Source organism: Branchiostoma belcheri, unplaced genomic scaffold, assembly GCF_001625305.1.
Source record: "Branchiostoma belcheri isolate BF01 breed outbred unplaced genomic scaffold, Haploidv18h27 scaffold13, whole genome shotgun sequence".
Taxonomy (NCBI): Eukaryota; Metazoa; Chordata; class Leptocardii; order Amphioxiformes; family Branchiostomatidae; genus Branchiostoma; species Branchiostoma belcheri.
This window is the reverse complement of record NW_017802713.1, coordinates 2543397-2564487: the sequence shown is the minus strand read 5'-3', so window position 1 is coordinate 2564487 and position 21091 is coordinate 2543397. Positions and strand designations below refer to the sequence as shown.

Here is a 21091-nt window from a genome sequence, read left to right as displayed (position 1 = left end):
ACCTCTACATACTAGTACTTGTTATCTGTGTGGACTGGTCCACTTTGCCAGGGGGTGAAATCCTGGTCTCATTTCAATTTTTTAGCTGTAGCTCATTAACAAGCTGGAGTTGAACTTCCACTATTTGTACCAAAAGACACCTGACAAATGCAGCTTTCCAGTGGGGGTAAAGACTTGAGGTTTGAGATAAAAGTAAATGTGTTTTGAAGTGTTTGTTTCTAGTGGTTTTAGCATAGATTTCAATGGGATCTTCTTAAGCTGGTCCCTCCCCTTAAGCAGAATTGTTGTCAGTAACTTCCGAAAACATGACACAACCTCCCCTTTCTGTCAAAGGAGCATACGTGAGTAAAGAGATTCTTTTTTACTCAACGTAGTTTTCTAACACGATGTCTTTCTGCCATCATGTTCACAGTGACTGAGAAGATGAAGGTTTCCATCGCACTGCTGCTGGTGATGTGCGCCACCTGGCGGATGACTGAGGGATATGTATACGGGGGAGGACTCATGTTCGAGAGCACGTGGTATTACGAAATACTAGTACAGTATTGGATCTTCAAAATCGTTCGAGCCAGGCATCTCTGGAAACTATGGAAGTTAAGAAAGAAAGAAGGAAGAAGGAAGGAAGGAAGGAAGGGAGGGAGAAAAAGAAAAAGAGAGAAAGAGAGAGAGAGAGAGAAAGAAAGAAAGAAAGAAAGAAAGAAAGAAAGAAAGAAAGAAAGAAAGAAAGAAAGAAAGAAAGAAAGAAAGAAAGAAAGAAAGAAAGAAAGAAAGAAAGAAAGAGACAAATACTAAGTATGCACCTAAAATGCCTGATGCTCCAATTGTGATAACTATTACCATGTTTGTTCCCAAAGGTACGGCCCTGAGGGTAACGAGCGAGTGGTGACCACCCCCTACTGTGAGTGGGCGGGGCAGAAGATGATGATCGGCAGCAGCTGGAAGACTACACGGTGTGAGGAGTGTGACTGTAGTAATTATGGACTACAATGCCGCGGGTAGGTAGATAATACTGCTAGTCAGACTTCCAAGGCTTCACTTTATGCTAGAATGCCATGCATGTTGCGTTTGCCTGTCTTTGTGTTTACCGTTTTCTCAGACTATCTCCTATGTACTGTGAGATGTTTTATCTCAGCAACACAGATCAGTTATTTTCAGACACAATTTCATTTAATAGGAGATCCATCCGTGTGTTTTCAGCCGCAGTGTGTACTTCGTTCCTGACCAGTGCCTGCGTTGAAATTTTCTTACTCTTAACTGAGTCTTAAGACCAATAACTAATGTTTCTCCGTTATGAAAATCTGAGCATTATCGTTTTCAGAAGAATTAACTAGCGAACAAACCAACAAGTAAAGCTTGCGACAGTGTTGTTGTTAATTAACATTATTATTCCTCCCGCCTAGCCGCGGGGTGTCCATTGTACCTGATCACTGTATGATCCTGATTGACGAGACCTGCCAGGAACATATTGTCAGCGCAGAGGACCCGTACTCCGACTGCGACTTCTCGGGCGGCAGTCATCACCAGGTAGGACAACCTGCAACCCCATCGGGACAACCTACAACCCCATCGGGACAATCTACAACCTCGTCGGGACAACCTGCGGCCTCGTCAGAACAACCTACAACCTCGTCAGAACAACCTACAACCTCGCCAGGACAACCTACAACCTCGTCAGGACAACCTGCGACCTCGACAGGACAACCTACAACCTCGCCAGATCTGCCGACAACCACACCTGGTCCATCTCGTTGACACTCCCGCAATCTTGAAATAGCTTGACATGAAAGGGAACAAAATAATATAATAATAGATACAATTGCTTTGATTCTTTTCTTTGTTCCGTTTTAACAATAAGCCCTTCTAAGCCCGTTTTATTGGGCTTTCTGTTTTTCTGGTTTCGGCAGCGAACCTCTGCTTGTATGTGAAGGCGTCTTCTCTAGTATGTTACAAGAGTGAGAGAGCATTTGCTTTTTTTATATAATGTGCCATAGTGAGCAATACCCACTTAGAATACTGCTTAGAAGTATTACTGCTTAGTATTATTGCTTAAAAGTATTACTCTCTTGCTTCTTTACTAAATGACAAACTTGAAAGTTTGACAGAGAGAGAGAGACGTTGAGACACGTTTTGAAGGTTGACATAATAAATATGCTTTCAACAAGCTTCCCCGCCGTGTGAACTTTGTCATCTTTAGTTACTACGCCGGCTTTCTATAAAGCTGAAAGAGCGTTAGTGTGGAGTTGTAGATACAGAAAACGGGCAATATAATATGATAGAAAGCTCACAATCTTCCCTACCAACCAATTGGAGCGTACAGAATATTGATATTTTTGGCAAGAACAAGCAAGATTAGGCAGAACGAGCTCGAGGAAGTTTTCACATCTACTGCTACCATCTGGCCGACAGGAAATTACAAAACTGCTGCATGAGCATCACACATCCCTTTCGCAAAACTAGGCCGCTGACGCTGACATTTTCATATATCTGGAGTAGTTTCCTTGCCAAGTCCGCCATGAGGAAGTATAAAAGGCCTGGCGAATTACTTAGCTCATGTTTAGCCATGTGAAGTTTGGTGAGAAGACACAGTGACTCAACTCTCGGCGTACTGGATATTCCACTTGTATCTAGTTTGATCTGTCCAAGTTAAGGGTGTTATATAGAGAAGTCAAACCCCTTAGACATAGCTTTAGACATAGCTATAGCTCTAAACAATTACCTTTTATCATGTAGATTTTAGTTATTTTATACTACGTTTCATTGTTCTTTTATGTTTGTAATCTGCAATTAGCCCCCCGGGCATGAATTTGCAATAAACTTCTTATATATAATCTGCCTTTGCCTCTGTGCAGTATCAGTGAAATGGAAACTGATTTTTTTTTCGAAAACAAAGGAATACATTATGCGGTTAACAACAAGAGGAAATATGATCAAATTCAATCGCTCACTGATTTGGAAACGAACTTTGTCACCAACGCCAGACTTTACTGTGGTTGTAGGCAGTGGTTCCGGTTGCATAATAAGTTTTCTTTCAGCGAACTTCCCTATGTGAATTGTGTTTTTCAGCCAAAGACGATTTTCTATTCCAAAGCTTTTTTTTTACTTAGTCTTATTTTCAATTGGAAATTAAAGGCAACTTTTTAGACTTCTAGAAATGGTCAACTTTCAAATTCGTTGAAGCACCCACATACTCGTATAAGGGACAGAACACAACGTAGCGTTTCTCAACAAACCGAAAACTTTATTCTTCAAAAACAAAGAAATACATTGTGCGATGTTCTCTCCCAATCGCTCAACCTGGAAAGGAACCAGCTATCCAAGACTGTAGTACAAAAATGTACACACGGCAAGACCAGCAAGCCTGATGTGAACAACAACGTACAGTTACATGAAACCTTGTCTTATACATACGTAGATGCCAAAGGCTCCAAATTTACTCAGCAACAAGTTACGAATCAATGTTACACAATATTTTATCATACGAGTAGTATCTCTGTAGCTACGAGTACGAGTCCTCAACCGAAGTTCACACACTACTACTGTCCGTCGTCCTTCTTGGCGTGAACCTTCATGTGCCGTTTGAGGTTGCCTGACTGGGTGAAGCTGATCCCGCAGACCTCACACTTGTACGGCTTCTCGTTGGTGTGCGTGCGGACGTGCTTGACCAGCGTGGAGGCGTCGGCGAAGGAGCGGGGACAGAAGGTGCAGCTGTACGGCTTCTCCCCGCTGTGCGTACGGAGGTGCGGCACCAGGGACGAGCGCTGGGAGAACCCGCGGTTGCAGATCGGGCAGATGTACGGCCTCTCGCCGGTGTGGACGCGCTGGTGGGCCGCGAGGGTGGACGACTTGTTGAACGACTTGCCGCAATCCTTGCACTCGTGGGGCCGCTCGCTGGAGTCGCCGTCCCGGTGGGCGCCGCCGACGTGGCCGCTGAGCGCCTGGCGGCTTGCGTACACCTTGCCGCAGACGTCGCACGGGAACCTAGCGGAGGGCTTCGGTCCTGCAGGCCGGGAGGCGGGGTACGGGCTGACTCGGTACAGGCTACGGGGTGCGGCGACCATCTTCCCCGGGGTGTTCGCGTACCACGCGCCGATCGTGACGCCCACGCTGTACGGTACACCGGGAGACGCCGTGCTGACCACGGACGCGGGGAAGTCTGAGACCGACGGCTTCTTCTCGTTCTCTCGGGCGATGTCGCTCGGCATGGAGGCGAAGTTGAACCCGCTGGAACCACGGGCGGGCTTCGGAGTCGCCTTCAGGGGAGGGCTGGCAGTCGGCACGGGAGACCTGATATCAAAAATACAAGCACGTCATTAGTATGGCTCATCATGTATGGGCTTTCAACATGTATGGGCTTTCAAACCCTCAAACGTATAACATCCAGTTTTATCTAAGGAGGTTTTTGCACCTTTTAAGGTGCTTAAAAGATTCTTGGTTGGTATATGCTAGTATCGTTAGCAGGTTTTAAAAACAATCGTAATCATTAGGGATGCTCTAGTCAACATACTGAATTTTACTATTTTACCCAAATTCTTCAATACATAAGTGGTGAACGTATGTCTCAAATAATTTTATGTATACAATATGATATCAATAAACCACGGACATTATAATTCCCTTGAATCTACCAAGAAGCTTCAAATAGTTCAAGAAAACTCCTTCTTGAGTTATACTGAGAGTAAACTGACTGAATGGGAGTTGTATCAAGGACGACTCAACGACTGCAATATTTTCTGTACATATACATGGCCATACATGTAATAGAAGACTCACCGTGTTCTGACGTCCACCGGTGCTTGTGACGGGGTCCAGGCGGGGGAAGGCAGGTCGTACGCCGGGGAGTATACCGCCCAGGACGCCGGGGCAGGGAAGGACGACACCGGTCCGCCATACACATGCGTGGTCACGGTAGCAGCCATGGTTCTGTAACAGAGCATGAACAAAATTCGTCAGAAAAAATGCAGAAAATTCATTTATAGTAGATAATATCAGGGCCTAATAGAATCTGAATTTACCTATACTCCAAAGCCCGACAAGATGCTAGGGGTCTTACGTATTACAAATACAGTATATGTTCTGTAACAGAACATGAACAAAATTCGTCAAAAAACATGCAGAAATTTCATAGTAGATAATATCAGGGCCTAATAGAATCTGAATTTACATACTCAACAGCCCGATAAGATGCTAGCTTTTTTTTAAGGATTACAAATACAGTATGTGTTCCGTAACAGAACATGAACAAAATCCGTCAGAAAACATGCAGAAAAATCATAGTAGATAATATTAGGGTCCAATAGAATCTGAATTTACCTACTCCAAAGCCCGACAAGATGCTAGGGGTCTTACGTATTACAAAATACCCATGGAGGTAAAAAGAAGAGATCTAGATAGCAAAACAACATGCGCTAACATGAAATACGGAAGAAATATGAAGGACACAACGTAGGTACCTACGTAATAACTTGAAAGTCGTGCAGAGCGAATATGAAAACCAAATAACCTCCTCCCTCATTACATTATCTAGATATAAAACTTCAAAAGATAGAGCAAAGGATGGGTAAAAATGTACCTGTAAGGCAGTCGTCAGAAGGTATCAGCAGGTTGTAACGAAGTGAAGTCGTGCGTAGGAGCGTCTGCTAGCAAACTCAACTCAAGAGTGACTTGTCTTTTGGCGACTCGCTTTTTATGTACAGCCAAGAAGCGTTGGAGGATGATTAATAAGAAAGCAGCACTCAGTCATAGTTTGGGACTCTTTAATCACAATCGTTTGATTTCATGGCTTGGCTTCGCCTTCCACCTTGCCGGCACCCTTTGAAGTTGAGAAGGACGCGCGCTGATTGGTCGGCGGGGACAGGCGGTTTTGTTTGAACGGTTGATAGACAATAGGTGGTGATGCTTGGGTTTTAATTGAATCAGAGGACGCCGTGCCTTTGAACTGGTTTCGTTTGAAAAACAACCAATTCACAGACACGTCGGCTTGGGGTTCTGTTAATCGGTGGAAATCATTGTTTCCTCGTTAGGAAATAATCCAACGAAACGCACTGATGTTTCCGACGGTTTTATTGGGAAACAAAGAAAGTTTTATTGCAAATACATGCCAGAGGGCAGGTGCAAACAACATGTATGAAAAACAGAAAATACAATTTAGAGTCTACGTCTAACATTATGTGAATGTGAATCTTTATTGCATGTTCTTGCCCAGATGGGCTAAATGCACAAATGTGACCAAATGTGGTCGAGAGGATAAAAACATGAGTATTGCATACTGGAACGCTATATTCTAATGTTAAGTGCTAGGAGTCTATATATTACAACAATGCTATATACTACCTATCATCTACTGTTAGTTGCCCTTTCTTCTCTCTTCTATACTGCATTGTACAACATACATGTACAAATGTACTACTAGTACTTTCCTGGGTTTGACTTCTTCTTTTAAGGCAATGGAAGACGAATTTACCCACTTCTTGTATGATAAGAGGGTTCTTTGATTTTAGTAGTAAAATTGTTTTCTCGTGGTAGTGGGAAATAAAAGGAGCATTGTATCATAATAAAGATGAACGACTGATTCTCACTAAACAAACAACATTGACGTGATTGTAAACAAGAAACCTTGACTAGTTATATTGTAAAGTTTATTGGAAATACATACCCGAGGGCTAATTGCAAGTACAACAACATGTATGAAAAAGATAATACACTGATATAGAGAAGAAGTTAGAACAAAATTAGCACTACGTATGTTATAGAGTGTAGCATCACGTACTGAACTCTCATATCATTCTACCTCATTATTCATACATGTTGTTTGTACTTGCAATTAGCCTTCCGTTCGGGCACGTATTTGCAATAAACTTTCATATATTTTCGATATAAGAGACTGCGTCTAACGTTATGCTGCATTCTACATTGGACCTCCATGATTCTACAACATACTAGCGTGGTACTAGTTTTGATGGGTTTGACTTCTTCTTTTGAGGCAGTGGAAGACGAATTTACTGCCACGTTTCCTATGATATGTGGGTCCTTAACCCTCCATGAATTCAGTCACTGGCGAAAAGTAGTTATGCAAAACTGGGTAGTTGTCAGTCTACCACAGACAATGTTGTAAGTTACTCTACCGTGCTAATAATATATACAAGACTGGTGTGTGTTACGCCGAAAGGCGGTTATACCGGCTACACAGCTACAGAAGACTGTATTTTTAAAGATTTAAGATTGCAACTATATATAGGAGAGACAACTACTACCACTGAATATATATTAGTCTGATAAGTAATGATAAGGGTTTATATCAAGGAAGTTTAAACCACTAGAACCTTCTAGTTCTACTACTCACAAGGACATTACTACTCAGTAGTAAAATACCAATTTGTCAACACTTATAATGTCACTTTTATTTGAGTAGGAAAACGGATATTTGAAATAGATCACTAATAGATATTGAATATTTTTGAATATATCATTGGAAACTAGGAGTCATAAAAACAGTGTTTGTCCAAGGACATTATGCAGGTCTGTATAATGTCCTTGGTTTGTTGAATGATGTAACACGTCTTACATAAATGGTACGTCAATGATTTGGTAAAAGCGCGCAATCAACTTGAAGATCCCAGATCAAATAGACAAGAAAAGTGCGCAGCGATTTGATCCATTTAGCTTTCAAAGCAGGCTTGCACTTTTTACTTCGACTTTCGTTTTACGCCAACACGAAAATCACTTGCTTATACTTAACGTAAGAACAAGGCAGTTTTGATGATAACTGTTATGTAAAGTAGGTGATAGGGAGCGAGAGAGGGACCGACAAAGAACTAGCTTGGCGAGAGTTTCTTTCATATGGTGATGTTGCTTTGAAGTAGCCGCTTCCATTCAGGACAGTAGAGATGCGTTTGGCAAACGACGCTTCTTTCTTGTCTCTTTTTTACGTACAGATGCCTGAGGGCTTAATGAGGAAAAACAAATTGGCCATGATAGGGTGAATAATCGTATAGCTCCTCAAAGAAGTGTCCGACAAGTGACGGCTTCAGTTTCCTAGAATGGTTACGTGGGTGAAATGGCAAAAAAATCGTGGCGGAAAATTATTAATGCGAAAACACTTAGATCATGCATAGTGACGTCCTAATAGGAGAAAAAAACGCGTGGAATTTACGTTATACCAAGGAAATTCAAACACGTCCTTGGTTGTACAACAAATAGAAATCAAACAACTGGATAAGGTGACTAACTCGCCAGACGTTTACACAGATTGCTGTTTTCATCACAATGAACTGTGAAAGTCTTGAAAGACAAGCTTATGCTCAATATGACCCGTTATATAATGCTTTTATGTAGTTCTTTATTTTATATAACCAAGGAGGTTAGGCTTTTTTAAAGGTGGTTTAAAGATTTTAAACCCTCTTGATATAACGCGCTATGTACTTTTTATTCATCAAAACGATGGAGTTAAAAGCGAAAGTTTTTTTTTTGTATTCCAACATTTCATGACTGGACATGGTGACGGCAAACTCAAGTTATATCGATTTATTTTATGCCGTCACCAACGCAGATAGAAGACAAAGACGGAACAGGACAAAATACCGTACTCATTTTCAACTGAGGTATTAAAGTGAGGAAAGTCGTGTAATTATAAAGTGCCTTTCCCACACGGGGCACGAGATCGGTGGCATGTCAGGACTTGAACCCGGGACCCCTGGGTTCCGAGTCGAGCACTCTGCCGCTACGCCACACGACCCCACGAGAGAGCTTAAAATTTACAGTTCACAGAGTAAAAGGGTAAAGAAGGCCTACATAACCTTAGGATTTGAAGTACCGCAACCAGGCGATAGGTGGCGCCTAGTGAGTGACCCTGTTTGACCCAAAATGGCAGCTCACATGGCAAGCGTGCTCCTCACAAGTTTGTCGGAAAAAGAAGGGAAAACTTTACTGTCGTGGACCATTGAAGCAGCGAATGAGCACCAATTGTTACAGAGTGAAGTGAGTGTCACAGCTGGGGTACAAATGGCCAGGTTTAGCCTTGAGTAGGGGTCTAAAACCGGGTTTCGATTGTTGTAAGGGGAGGGGGGCAGTTCTGCACACGTCTGCTAGCTGACTGCATGCTGTGTATGTCTACAAAGTTTCACTGAGTACAGCGATGGCTTGACAATGTTGACATTACAGTAGCTCAGTACTAGCGAACATATTTTGCTTACTTCATTCATAAAATCATAAGTACCGATCTAGTAATGCCAATTAATGATATGTACTGTATGTTTTACTACTGCATAATGTGTATATTAAATTTGCACACACACACGTATACACGCACGCTCACACACACATACATACACAGAGAGAGAGAGAATAGCATATAAATGACAATATTTTTACATGGAAGTTCCGAACTTAATAGAAGACTTAATAAATTGTTATGCAAGCATCAGTACCGTAATTATGACTTGCTTGTTGTCCTTGCTTTTAACGTTACATGTATCTTGCTAGATGTGGTCTCTTGGTGCTGTTTTGTGCTTGGTTCACTCAGCAATCCTGACCAAGAAACTAAAACATTTCCTTTCTTCGCTCCCTCAGCAGAGTGCACAAGACTGGGTGAGTCACATCAACACTAGTCTGGGGGCAGCCAAAACCAGGTGAGTACTAGTTACCAGTACCATAGATTGTGATGGTGGTGTGTGCTAGTGAACATTATTGATAATATATCTTACACCCTAGCCGTGGACGACTCTAGTAATCCTCTTTGTATGATAATGCAGGATACGGCAATATGGCCGCCGATCGCCGATGATTTGTATGGAGTTACGTGCTCCGAGGCCGTGTTGTGGTTAAATGCTGCGTTTGTTTAGGGTCTTATCCCCCCAGCCCGGCAGGTGAGTGTGTCGGGAAGCCAGGGACACCAAAAATCCGGGGCCGGCCCGTTGTAGGAGGCCCGGCACGGCAAAGGTTGAATTTGGCCTATGGAGTGCACCACGACTCTGTCCCCGGCATTATCATGCAAAAAGGATTACCAGAGTCGTCCACGGCTAAAGTACAGTATAATATATTTTACACCCCTATATCTGTACCGTAGGTTGGAGGGACTATGTTTACTGGGGACCGTGGTGCGACAGTGCAGTGCAGACACCTTCATACAGCATGGTACTACCTGGATCAGACTGCTGGCACAGGTCTTACAGGTAAAGAGGACATCTTCTTCTTGGGTGTCTGATTTTAACGTACGTAAAATTTAACTTAAAACTAGAACACAATGACAACAGAGGGCCAAGAGGACTTGTGATAACGAGTTTTAATTATGTTCACCAAAGGAAAACATATTGTTTTTGCTCAGTTTCTTCCTTTTCTTCTCCAAACAAGTAAAGTCAATGACCTGAACCAGATGTCTGTCACCACGGTAACTAGTGTTGGGTTACATCATGTTGCAATTTTATAGCAGGAGGCATTTATACTCCTGTCACCAAAACTCACCATATATGTGAATGTGTTTGAGTAAGAATTAATAGAGCAAACCATATGCGAAGGTAAACATTATGAATTTGCTTTGTCGATGTTACTTTTCTAGTTTCATACTGATATTTTGATGTGGCATTATTTTTCATATCCGAGAAACATGAAATTGATCAGTTTTGTACCACAGTTACATGTACAATGTACTTGTGATAAGAGATTCAATAATATTCCAATTGTTCTTTCTTCAAATTCAAGTGACGGTCAGTAACGTTCCTTGTTGTCCACTCATGTCCAGGCCTATGACTCTCCGCTGACCCTTCAGATGGCCAGCCATGTCCTGGCTGCTGTTGTCCAGCAGGCTGCCCAGTACCCTGAGGTGGCCCGAGAGGTGGCCAGTACGCACGTCCCTGCACTGGTGCAAAGCCTTCTGGGAGCACAGGACCATCAGGTACTGGGGTGATGCTAGAAATGTCCTTTGCTATTGGTGCAAAGGCTGCTGGGAGTGAATAAAACCTGTTGGTGCAACTGAGGTACTGGGGTAATGTTCCACATATGTTTGCTGTTTGAAAAATCATTATCATTTCAAAACATTGTTATAGTATATAGTATATCTCACCAGATTTGCACTACACTGTATACTAGTATCCATTGTAGCTACTGTATGAAATTGAACTTTTATGGTTTTCATAACTACATTTTTCCTTAGAATGAGATATCAAATCTTACAATATGTTAAATAACCACTGACAAGACCTGGAAAAATCCACCTGTAACATACAGATTGCCAGAAAATTTCCAAGACTGCAGCAAAAATATCAACAACTTGTAACTTGCTAAAAATCTCAGATATGTTCTAGACAATAGAACAGTATTTTCAGCCCTTTTCAACCCAACTGTTGTTATTTCATTTTTTACATATATACTACATACTTTGATGTTTTTTGATGTGTTTGTGTCATGTTATGTGTCTGTATACTAGTAACAGTAAACAGTAAACAATATAATTGTTGTCTTGTTGTTTCAGTGGTTCCCAGCAGCTCTGGAGGCCCTCCACTCCTGTATGAAGAACTTCCCTGGGCCATGTGGGCCCTCCAAGGTTGGTATCACACACAAATACTACCCGTAAATGTTAACGTTTTAAACCTTGACCAAGAGCAAACAATTTTCATATTCCATTATTCTGTGGGTGGCTCTATGTATGTATTTGGTACATTAAAGCTAAAATGTACTAGTACTGATTCAGCATGAAGCTATTAAGGCAATCGTAGTATAAAAACATAACAGCACAAGAGCATGTTTTTTTTTTTTCCAGGGAAAAGTTGAATCTGTTCTGTGTGGTTTGATGGACACCAACCAGCCCAGGCTCTCTCTGGTTTGTTCCTACACTTCTCTTACCTTTACACAGATTAGTCATTTTGAACCATTAAAAAGTCGTTTGCAATCACATAATTTATCTTGTTAAACAACTGCAAGTCCTTATGAAAAAAGAGTTGACATCATTTTTCACGTCAAAGTAACAGGAGGACTCTTTTGTCACTCAGACTCTTACTATCCAGGTTATCATTGAGATATAGCCTGGAATCCAGTCCTGTGAGGTCTAGTCCACTTCCAATGGCTGCTAACAAGACTGAATTCCAGTCTACTTCAGATACTGGTGTATATGAAGGAAGTTTAAACTCTTTTCCACAGTTTTGTGTATTAACACAGATAAACTTTCATGTCATTGTTTCGGGCTCTAACCAGTTTTATCAGTCAATTACTAAAATTTTGTGGTATTTGACAGAAAAATCTTTCTGTCAACCTTGATAGACAAAATTGACAAAAAGTCTTGAGTAAAAATTTAAAAACATCCAAAGGGCCACCAACAACCACTATCAATTCCATGACATGCCTCTCAAAATGCGGGAAATTGATTTTAGGTTGTAAGCCCCCCTAGATTGTGAGCACTCTCTCCCAGGTCCAATCATGAACATGGGCTGATGAAAAAAAATGTTGAGTTGGCTTATCTGTCTCAGACTCAGACAGTTTTTGAAGGCTTGAAAATACAAAATATGCCTCCAGACCCCCTAAATTGTGAGCACTCTCCTCCAGGTCCGATCATGAAGAGAGGAAAAAAATTTGAGCTGCAGCCTGGCTAGAGCCCTGCGTTGTCAAACCTTCTACAGAGTTTAACCCTCCCCCCCCCTGTACAGTTGGTTCAGCAGACCTGTCCCCTGTTAGCTGGGTGTGGCGGGGGCGGGGCCGGGGGTGTGAAGTATGCCGAGGCCTGGGCTCACCTGTGTGACCAGGTGTTGGGATCATTGCACCAGGTGTTAGACCACGCCTACCAGGACATGGAGACAGGTGGGCTGGGTTCATTGTCTTCTAGTCAGTGAAAAATTACTGTAATTATAATTACCAAAGGCAAACACACTGTTTTTGCTCTGTTTCCTCTTCTTCTTCATCTTCTCCAGAATCAGATGTCTGTCACCATGGTACCAGTACTAACTAGTGTTGGGTTACGTCATGTTGCAATTTTATAGCAGGAGGGATTTAGACTCCTGTCTGACCATATGCATGTACATGTATATGGATGTGTTTGAGTAAGAATGAACAGAGCAGACCATATGCAAAGGAAAGCATTATGCATATTTGGAAATGTTACATTTCTAGCTCACAGTCCCAAAATTTCACAGGATGACAGAGACTCGGTAGCTAATGTATGTTTGGTACCCAGGCTAGAAAAATCAACAATCAGCTTTTATGTCACTTCGAATTGCAACTCAAGTTGCCGCCCCCAAAGACTTGCGGTGGAGGTCATCAACTTCCGGCCGAGAGCTTGTGTAACACAGGCTACAGTAGTTGTTAGGAGTTACGGTATCTTTTATTTATGGTGTCTAGTTAAGTATTACTTGATTGTGGTTATTATTGTTGTTGTACAGTTGTTACTCCGTGAAGGAGGTCAGGACCTCCGGACGGAGTGTTGTAATCGGCTGATTTTTCATGTTCGCAGTCAAAACACTGGGTTCTCTTTGTGTAATCGGCACGCAATTTTATACGCCGTCTGCGGGCATGCCCGTGTTGATGCACGAATGTGTATTTTTGCCGTTGCTGCTTTCGCGGTCAATGTAATATCGCAGACGCACCCCTACAATTACGAGGCGAATTGGAATGGTCCAGAAAAACGCGTTGTTTGGAATAGCAGTGGGGGGGGTAAAAGTTCATGCAGATACGGGGTGGTTTTATAAGTGGTTCCAGATGTTTTTGCCCATGGTTAAGAGATGCCAAGTTTTTTGGAAGATGTTCGCAGCCAAAACGCATTCTTCCGTACGTCGCATTTCTGTGTAATTTCCCATGTGGTGTTGCATTATGTCCGGGATGATGCACGTCTTTTTATTTTTACCGTAGCTGTTTTGATATTGGAGTAAATGCTTATTTTCGAAACATCCCCATTTCTTTGAAATGGTTTCGTCCGTTTATGCAACTGTTACTGCGCTAATGCCGACCAGTCGCGCTGTCCTGATACACCGCGAATGTGCGAGTGTTCCCTGTAGACAGTCCCGGGAGTCATTTTTTTCGCACATTCCAGGAGCCAAACCAAAATACGTTCATGAACCGAGTCCAAAAAACCGAAACGTGAAAATCGGATGATCGGACCTGATGTACATTTCTCTTTCTATAGATTGTACACACAATACACACATCTTTAGATAATCTGGCCATGGCAGGTTAAAAAAAAAGTAACCCTGAATCATACTAGATTAGCGTAAATGCATGTTAATGCGTTCAAAACAAGAAAAAAATTGTTTCCGGGTATTAATCTCTTGAATCACGGCGCTGAATATTGACGCAAAAATATTTCGGGCATCGCGCGCCCTTCCCGCGTCACGTGTAGGCATCTCGCATCTCTGATTGGTTGTTGCGTCTTAAGATGACTGAGCCGACGCGCGTTTAAACAATTGTCGCCAGAGAATTGTCGCCAATGGCTACTTCTTTTTGTTGCAATATATAATACTTCACGGAGAATTGTCGCCTATGGCTTCTTGTTACTCCGTGAAGGAGGTCAGGACCTCCGGACGGAGTGTTGTAATCGGCTGATTTTTCATGTTCGCAGTCAAAAACACTGGGTTCTCTTTGTGTAATCGGCACGCAATTTTATACGCCGTCTGCGGGCATGCCCGTGTTGATGCACGAATGTGTATTTTTGCCGTTGCTGCTTTCGCGGTCAATGTAATATCGCAGACGCACCCCTACAATTACGAGGCGAATTGGAATGGTCCAGAAAAACGCGTTGTTTGGAATAGCAGTGGGGTTCAAAAAAGTTCATGCAGATACGGGGTGGTTTTTATAAGTGGTTCCAGATGTTTTTGCCCATGGTTAAGAGATGCCAAGTTTTTTGGAAGATGTTCGCAGCCAAAACGCATTCTTCCGTACGTCGCATTTCTGTGTAATTTCGCATGTGGTGTTGCATTATGTCCGGGATGATGCACGTCTTTTTATTTTTACCGTAGCTGTTTTGATATTGGAGTAAATGCTTATTTTCGAAACATCCCCATTTCTTTGAAATGGTTTCGTCCGTTTATGCAACTGTTACTGCGCTAATGACGACCAGTCGCGCTGTCCTGATACACCGCGAATGTGCGAGTGTTCCCTGTAGAGAGTCCCGGGAGTCATTTTTTTGCACATTCCAGGAGCCAAACCAAAATACGTTCATGAACTGAGTCCAAAAAACCGAAACGTGAAAATCGGATGATCGGACCTGATGTACATTTCTCTTTCTATAGATTGTACACACAATACACACATCTTTAGATAATCTGGCCATGGCAGGTTAAAAAAAAGTAACCCTGAATCATACTAGATTAGCGTAAATGCATGTTAATGCGTTCAAAACAAGAAAAAAATTGTTTCCGGGTATTAATCTCTTGAATCACGGCGCTGAATATTGACGCAAAAATATTTCGGGCATCGCGCGCCCTTCCCGCGTCACGTGTAGGCATCTCGCATCTCTGATTGGTTGTTGCGTCTTAAGATGACTGAGCCGACGCGCGTTTAAACAATTTTTCTTTGTTCGATTTATCACACTTCACAGAGAATTGTCGCCAATGGCTACTTCTTTTTGTTGCAATATATAATACTTCACGGAGAATTGTCACCTATGGCTTCTTGTTGTATTTGCAATTTACCTTCGGGCATGAGCTTGCAATAAAACAATTATCAATAAAGAGCCAAGCTTGCACTGATTATTTTGCTGCTGTGTGGTTTGCAGGTTTACAGACCTACAATACACCCCAGGCATCCCTGCACCTTCCCACAGTACCAGAGTCAGACCCAGCCAGGACATTTGTCCTGAGTACCAGGTTTCACAACCTGTGTGGCTGTTTACAACAGCTAGTCAGGTGGGAACAACAGCAAACTTCTCCCTACATTTTCATAGTTTTGTTTCATGTTGCTGCCATAAAATCTTACTTATGATAAATGCACTGTTATAGAAGAAAAAAATTGATCAATTGCTTATGTCACGTATCAGTAAAGTCTCGTGTGAATAAGGTCACGTGTTTGTAACCGTAACTCTCGCGAGATCACGTTGTGAAGTGATTGGTCATTAATTATCCTGATGAAGGCGACAATGGTCGCTGAAAATTTGATCTCTCTGTAAATTGTGTGTTGGAATAAAGTTCAACGTTTTACTATGATTACTACCAACACAGATGAACTTTCATGATAATAAAAAAAATTGATCTTGCAATTGTTACATGTTGCTGCCATAAAATCGCATTTTTGATAACTGTACTGTATACTGTATATGAAATGTGTATGTACAGTTGTGGACAGTATGTTTTAAAAGATTCTTCATGTATTGACTTCAAATATTGTCTACATTGCTACACACTGCCTGCACCATTCAAACTGTGAACTATGTTGAATCAGGCCTCGAAATTAACTTCTTTCTATTGTCCCAGCACTGTCCCAAAAATAAATTTCAATTGTCTCAAAGTGAGGATAAACTGTCCCATTACCAGTTTTTCGGGAAGTATTGTATGACTTCAACTTGAAGTCAACTTTATTTTGCTTACATGCTGGTTCCCAGGCGCACTATAATTGAAGGGTAGACAGAAAATTTGAGGGGGACTTTTCTGGGACGTGTGCCTGGTAAACAAAAGAAGGGCTGACATTCTGAATTGTTCTCTTGTCCCAAAAATGTCTGAAAGTGTCCTTTTAGTTGTCCCAGCCTAAATTTGAGTGGTCAGTGGCCATCGGGGTACCGTTAATTTTGAGCTCTGGATTGAATCATCAACAGTTTGTCACCATGTTGATGTGTTATTCCCTCTCCAGTCAGGAGTTCCCTTCCGTAGTGAGGATCCCCACACCAGACATCCTATCCTTCCTATGCAGGGCACTGGGGGTCAACGCCAAAATGCTGGTAACTTGTTCTTTCTTCTTTCTTGTGTTAGATGCCCTTGGCAATGGACCTATACCATTATTACATCACAGTTTGTTTACCGTAATGAATGCCGGTCAATCGACGTTTATATTGTACAGGGGTGCGTAGCGCGGTGTGTGTTTGTGTAGCGTTAGCCTTGATATAAGGCCCTTATGGTTCCGGGTCGGAGTTTATTTCTGACCAGGGTTCAAAAGAGTGCGCAGTAAACTGCCGGAAACACGACTTTGATAGGTATCTTTTGGTTGTAATTTCGCTGATATTGTTATAGCAGTGTACATATCTTTATATTTTCTGAAAAGCCTGATAGTTGTAGTATATATAGGCTGCATAATGTTGGTGGTTCAGCGAACACTTCCCGATGTTAGTCCGCGCGGATGATAACGTAGCCTTTTCGCCTGATGTGCCCTGGGGGTGTGTGTGGGGCATCGAAAATTGAGAAAAAGTTATCACGACAAGTTATAATTTTTTTTCGTTTTTGAGAAACGTGAGGTACTAAGCTACCCCGCGGTGTAAGCCGTTACCCTGGGAAAATTCGTTTTTTCCATGCAGCCATGTTTGAAAAATGACGAAAAAAGTACCTCTTTCCTCTAAAATTTATTATTATAGACCTTGGTAATCCCCAGATAGTTTGGCAGCAGGATATATCAATCAAGTCCATTACGTAGCAGCATGACACCCCTTTCAACTAGTACAATGAAAAATCCCGACCCACGTTCTTGACGGAAGCGCCAGCCCGCTTGGCCGAGAGTGTCAAATTTGCTACGAATACGAAAAAAAACTCCGGTCCGAGACCTTATACAGTACTACTTTCGTCTACTGTCACAACTAAATCACCCATGCGGCATGTAATGCTGTGTCAACACAACTAGATGCAGCAAAAAATCAGACATACCTTACTTTGAAAACTTTGAAATGATCTTTATTCTTTAACTGACCGTTCTAGAAGAATGTTCTTTAGAACAGGTAAACAAACTGTGACGTAATAATGGTATAGGTCCATTGATTTGACAAAGCCATAGGGACTAACAGTTTGAAGATAAATAAGAAATGATGCACACATCTAACAAAAAACAACTTTTAATCACTAGTTTCTGATTCACTTTATCATTAAAATAGAATTAAATTAAAATGTCTTCTTTTAAGCCAAGAAAGAATGTAAGTCAATTGTAATATGCTTTATATAATCAAAAGTTTTACCCAATGTTTGACAGTTTGGAAAAGCATCTATGGAACATGTGCTTCTGATGTCTGCCCTACCCAAGATGCACTGCTCCGCACTGAGCATTCTCGAAGCCCTTATCATAAGGTATGTCTTCAGTGTGGTGTTCTGATATAATAAATGAATTATATGAAAGTTGATTATCAAATTTGAAAGCAAAAACCATATTGTACAGCTATGAGGAGTAATATATTCTCCAGGTATTGGAACATCATTGTTAGCCGATTTACTTTTTAAATGGTATTCTGTTCATATTTAATTTTCAGAAAGCATTAAAACATCAGCTCTGATATACATATAGACCAATGAATTTTTTTCTTTCAAAAATCATGTTCTTATGGCAAACTGCTGTTGTCTTTTCTTCTTTCCATATGTTATGATTGTTCTAAGTTTGAAATTTGTCTTTATTTGCCTCCCTTTAAATGATTATCAGTAGGCACAGACCCAGGTGGCATAACTAATGCTCCCCTTGTCTCCCCAGCTGTAGGAGCTACCTGGTTCCACATGCCTCCATCATATCACAGCTGCTGATCCAGACTCTGGGCTGGACCACTTCAGAGGAGGGGGTGCCAGGGAGGCAGAGGCCTCACAGGTAAATGTGCAACAGTTACTTCTAATCCTGTTTTTACTCCAGTACAGGTCATGTAAATTCAGCCTTCGGGCTGTGAATTATTCTCCGAATAAAAACCCACATACAATAATGTGAAAGAAAAACACAATTTAACCAATTCATCATAAAGTTTATATGTTCTATTGCTCCAAACTATGGATATCTTTTTCCAACATTATCTGGATCTTTAGAAAGTCTAAAGAATGGTGAGTATGCTTTATTGGTGCTTTACCTATTTATTTATATCTTTTTTTATGTTTATGGAAGGAAAACATATTGCTTTCACTCTGTTTCTTCCTCCTTTCCAAATACTGACCTGGTCAATGACCTGAACCTGTCTGTCACCATGGTAACTAGTGTTGGGTTACATCATGTTGCAATTGTATAGTAGGAGGGATTTAGACTCCTGTCACCATATATATGAATGTGTTTGAGTAAGAATTAACAGAGCAGACCATATGCAAAGGTAAAATGCAAATGTTACATGTACCTTTCTGGTCTTCAATTGTTTGTTTTTGACCATTTTGTAGTACTCTGCGGAGTAGAGCCTACACAGTCCTGACAGTGTGGCTGAACGTGTGTGGGGCAGCGGGGGGTGTAGACAGTCATGCTGACATCATCCTACAGCATGTACTAACAGACACCACACCTCAGGCAGATACAACCAAGGTTTGTCAACTAGGCCTCAGAAAAATGTTGGCCTGTATTGTATTGTTGTAATGTATGTGTAAATGTTTGCTTGTCAGCATTGCTAGTTGGGCTGCCCTGGCTGTGCAAGTTGTCTTTTTTACAACCAAAGAAATAATTAAAATTTAAAAAAAATGTTGTGTTTCCTATTTCAGTGCTGAAAAAAATAGGGTTGGTAGGTAGGGATTTTGGCACATTTTTTTCCTTCCTTTTTTTTCTTCTTTTTTTTGGTAGACTTCAGTGATATCTATATATCTACACCAATTGTACAACATTTCATCACTCAGGTGTCAGATCGTGGAGCTAGAAAAAGTTGACCAGGTCGAAAATTTATGTCCCTTGCAGGGGTCCACCCAAAAAAAGTCTAGGGTCGGCAGGTTTTTCTAGGGTCAATCGGAAAACAGAAAACACAACTTTTTTTTTCCTAGGCCCTACCAGTCCTCTCTATATAACAATTTTATTGTGTAATCTATTCACTTACAAGTATGCCGTAGTTTTCAAAGGACCCAAACTTTTCAACACATTAACTGGCATCCATATGTAGGTAGTTGTTAATATCCAACCAGATCTTTTGGTGGCTGCAATACAGTATCAAATTGGCAAGACAGTATCAAATTGGCAAGACAGTATCAAATACGCTACCCATAAAAAAAAGACAGACAGAAACGCCTAAAACATGTCAAAAATAAGCCAGAGCCTCTGCTCAGAGAGTAGATGGTTGTATGTATAGCGTGTCTCTTTACTCCAATTACAGTAGATGCTTTGCTTCAATAACTGGAGAAATCCTTATTGTTGCTTGATTTGTCACTCACTCACTATCCAGGATTAGATTGAGTGTGATTGCCAATGATTATGCATTCTTTTGCTCATTCTGGGCGCCAAGGTCAGATTTTTTCAAAAGCACTTGTTTACAGGTGTGTTTCACAACTGCACAGTCTACCCTGGTATATTTTTATCCTAACTCCAGCTGAAGGCCAGCAGACCCGGGAGTCAGGAACCACCCAGGAGACAGAAGAAGAAACAGCGGGGAGTGGACGTGAGTGACCAGGGCCTGAGTGGACACAGGAAGGTGGACAGTCAGGCCAACAGTGACGTCTGTTCTGCAGCACTGGGAGGTAGGCTGGAGCATTTCGGTTTTCACCTCTTTGAGGAATCATAATCTAAGGCCACATCAATTTAATTTGTTGTTTCTCTTTTTATTTTTCAGAAAAAATATGAAGCGACAGGGAAAAAAAAAAAAACAGGCCAAGGCACCCCATGATAGCCAGAAATGTTACAATATGAGCCATGAAGTCAACACACCAGACTGGTTTATAATTAAAACAATAGATTTTGAACTTTAAATGAAACAAAATTGCATTGTTACATTGAAAAACTTTTAACAGCTAGGAAGAGGACTTGCTTCAACGGTTGGAGCCAAAATATGTCTTTTATTGAGCATTTTGCAGTTGATTTAGAAGGCAAAATAATTTTTTTTTTTTGCAAATCAGCAAAAAAATGTACAGGGGCTGAGGGCGAATCCGAGAAGCAACAAATTAAATTGGTGTGGCCTAAAGTACTTTTTGAAAAATTTGGTGACACCCTAGGAGCGGAGCCCTACGATGTACTGAACAAACTCTTTGTTGTGCTTTTACACAGTGCTGAAGACTGTTCTAGAAGTGGTTGGGCCAATTATTAAACCATCTTTTCACAAGGTAAGACATTACTATTAACA

The 21091-nt window shown here is 41.4% G+C and overlaps 3 protein-coding genes across 3 annotated transcripts in view; 2 read left to right on the top strand and 1 right to left on the bottom strand.

Annotated features, from left to right (window-relative positions):
- LOC109463824 (mucin-2-like) overlaps positions 1-1796 on the top strand; it is a 4159-nt gene extending 2363 nt beyond the window's left edge. The window contains exons 2-4 of the mRNA XM_019760696.1: positions 417-521; positions 855-995; positions 1401-1796. Of these exons, the coding sequence (XP_019616255.1) occupies positions 424-521; positions 855-995; positions 1401-1752 (591 nt within the window). The 5' untranslated portion in view covers positions 417-423 and the 3' untranslated portion in view covers positions 1753-1796. The remainder of the gene's footprint in view (positions 1-416; positions 522-854; positions 996-1400) is intronic.
- A 1477-nt stretch (positions 1797-3273) lies between these two features.
- LOC109463811 (protein glass-like) lies at positions 3274-5701 on the bottom strand. Its single transcript, XM_019760679.1, has 3 exons — positions 5570-5701; positions 4771-4920; positions 3274-4284 (listed from the first exon to the last, which is right to left on the bottom strand). Exons 2-3 carry the CDS (start codon positions 4914-4916, stop codon positions 3534-3536), a joined length of 897 nt encoding a protein of 298 aa, XP_019616238.1. The 5' UTR covers positions 4917-4920; positions 5570-5701; the 3' UTR covers positions 3274-3533.
- Positions 5702-8802: 3101 nt separating this feature from the next.
- The window catches only part of LOC109463837 (proline-, glutamic acid- and leucine-rich protein 1-like), an 18193-nt gene continuing 5904 nt past the window's right edge, over positions 8803-21091 (top strand). The window contains exons 1-14 of the mRNA XM_019760715.1: positions 8803-8973; positions 9565-9623; positions 10061-10166; positions 10733-10885; positions 11462-11533; positions 11750-11809; positions 12630-12780; positions 15686-15815; positions 16753-16840; positions 18073-18167; positions 18562-18672; positions 19221-19359; positions 20345-20492; positions 21016-21071. Of these exons, the coding sequence (XP_019616274.1) occupies positions 8860-8973; positions 9565-9623; positions 10061-10166; positions 10733-10885; positions 11462-11533; positions 11750-11809; positions 12630-12780; positions 15686-15815; positions 16753-16840; positions 18073-18167; positions 18562-18672; positions 19221-19359; positions 20345-20492; positions 21016-21071 (1482 nt within the window). The 5' untranslated portion in view covers positions 8803-8859. The remainder of the gene's footprint in view (positions 8974-9564; positions 9624-10060; positions 10167-10732; positions 10886-11461; positions 11534-11749; positions 11810-12629; positions 12781-15685; positions 15816-16752; positions 16841-18072; positions 18168-18561; positions 18673-19220; positions 19360-20344; positions 20493-21015; positions 21072-21091) is intronic.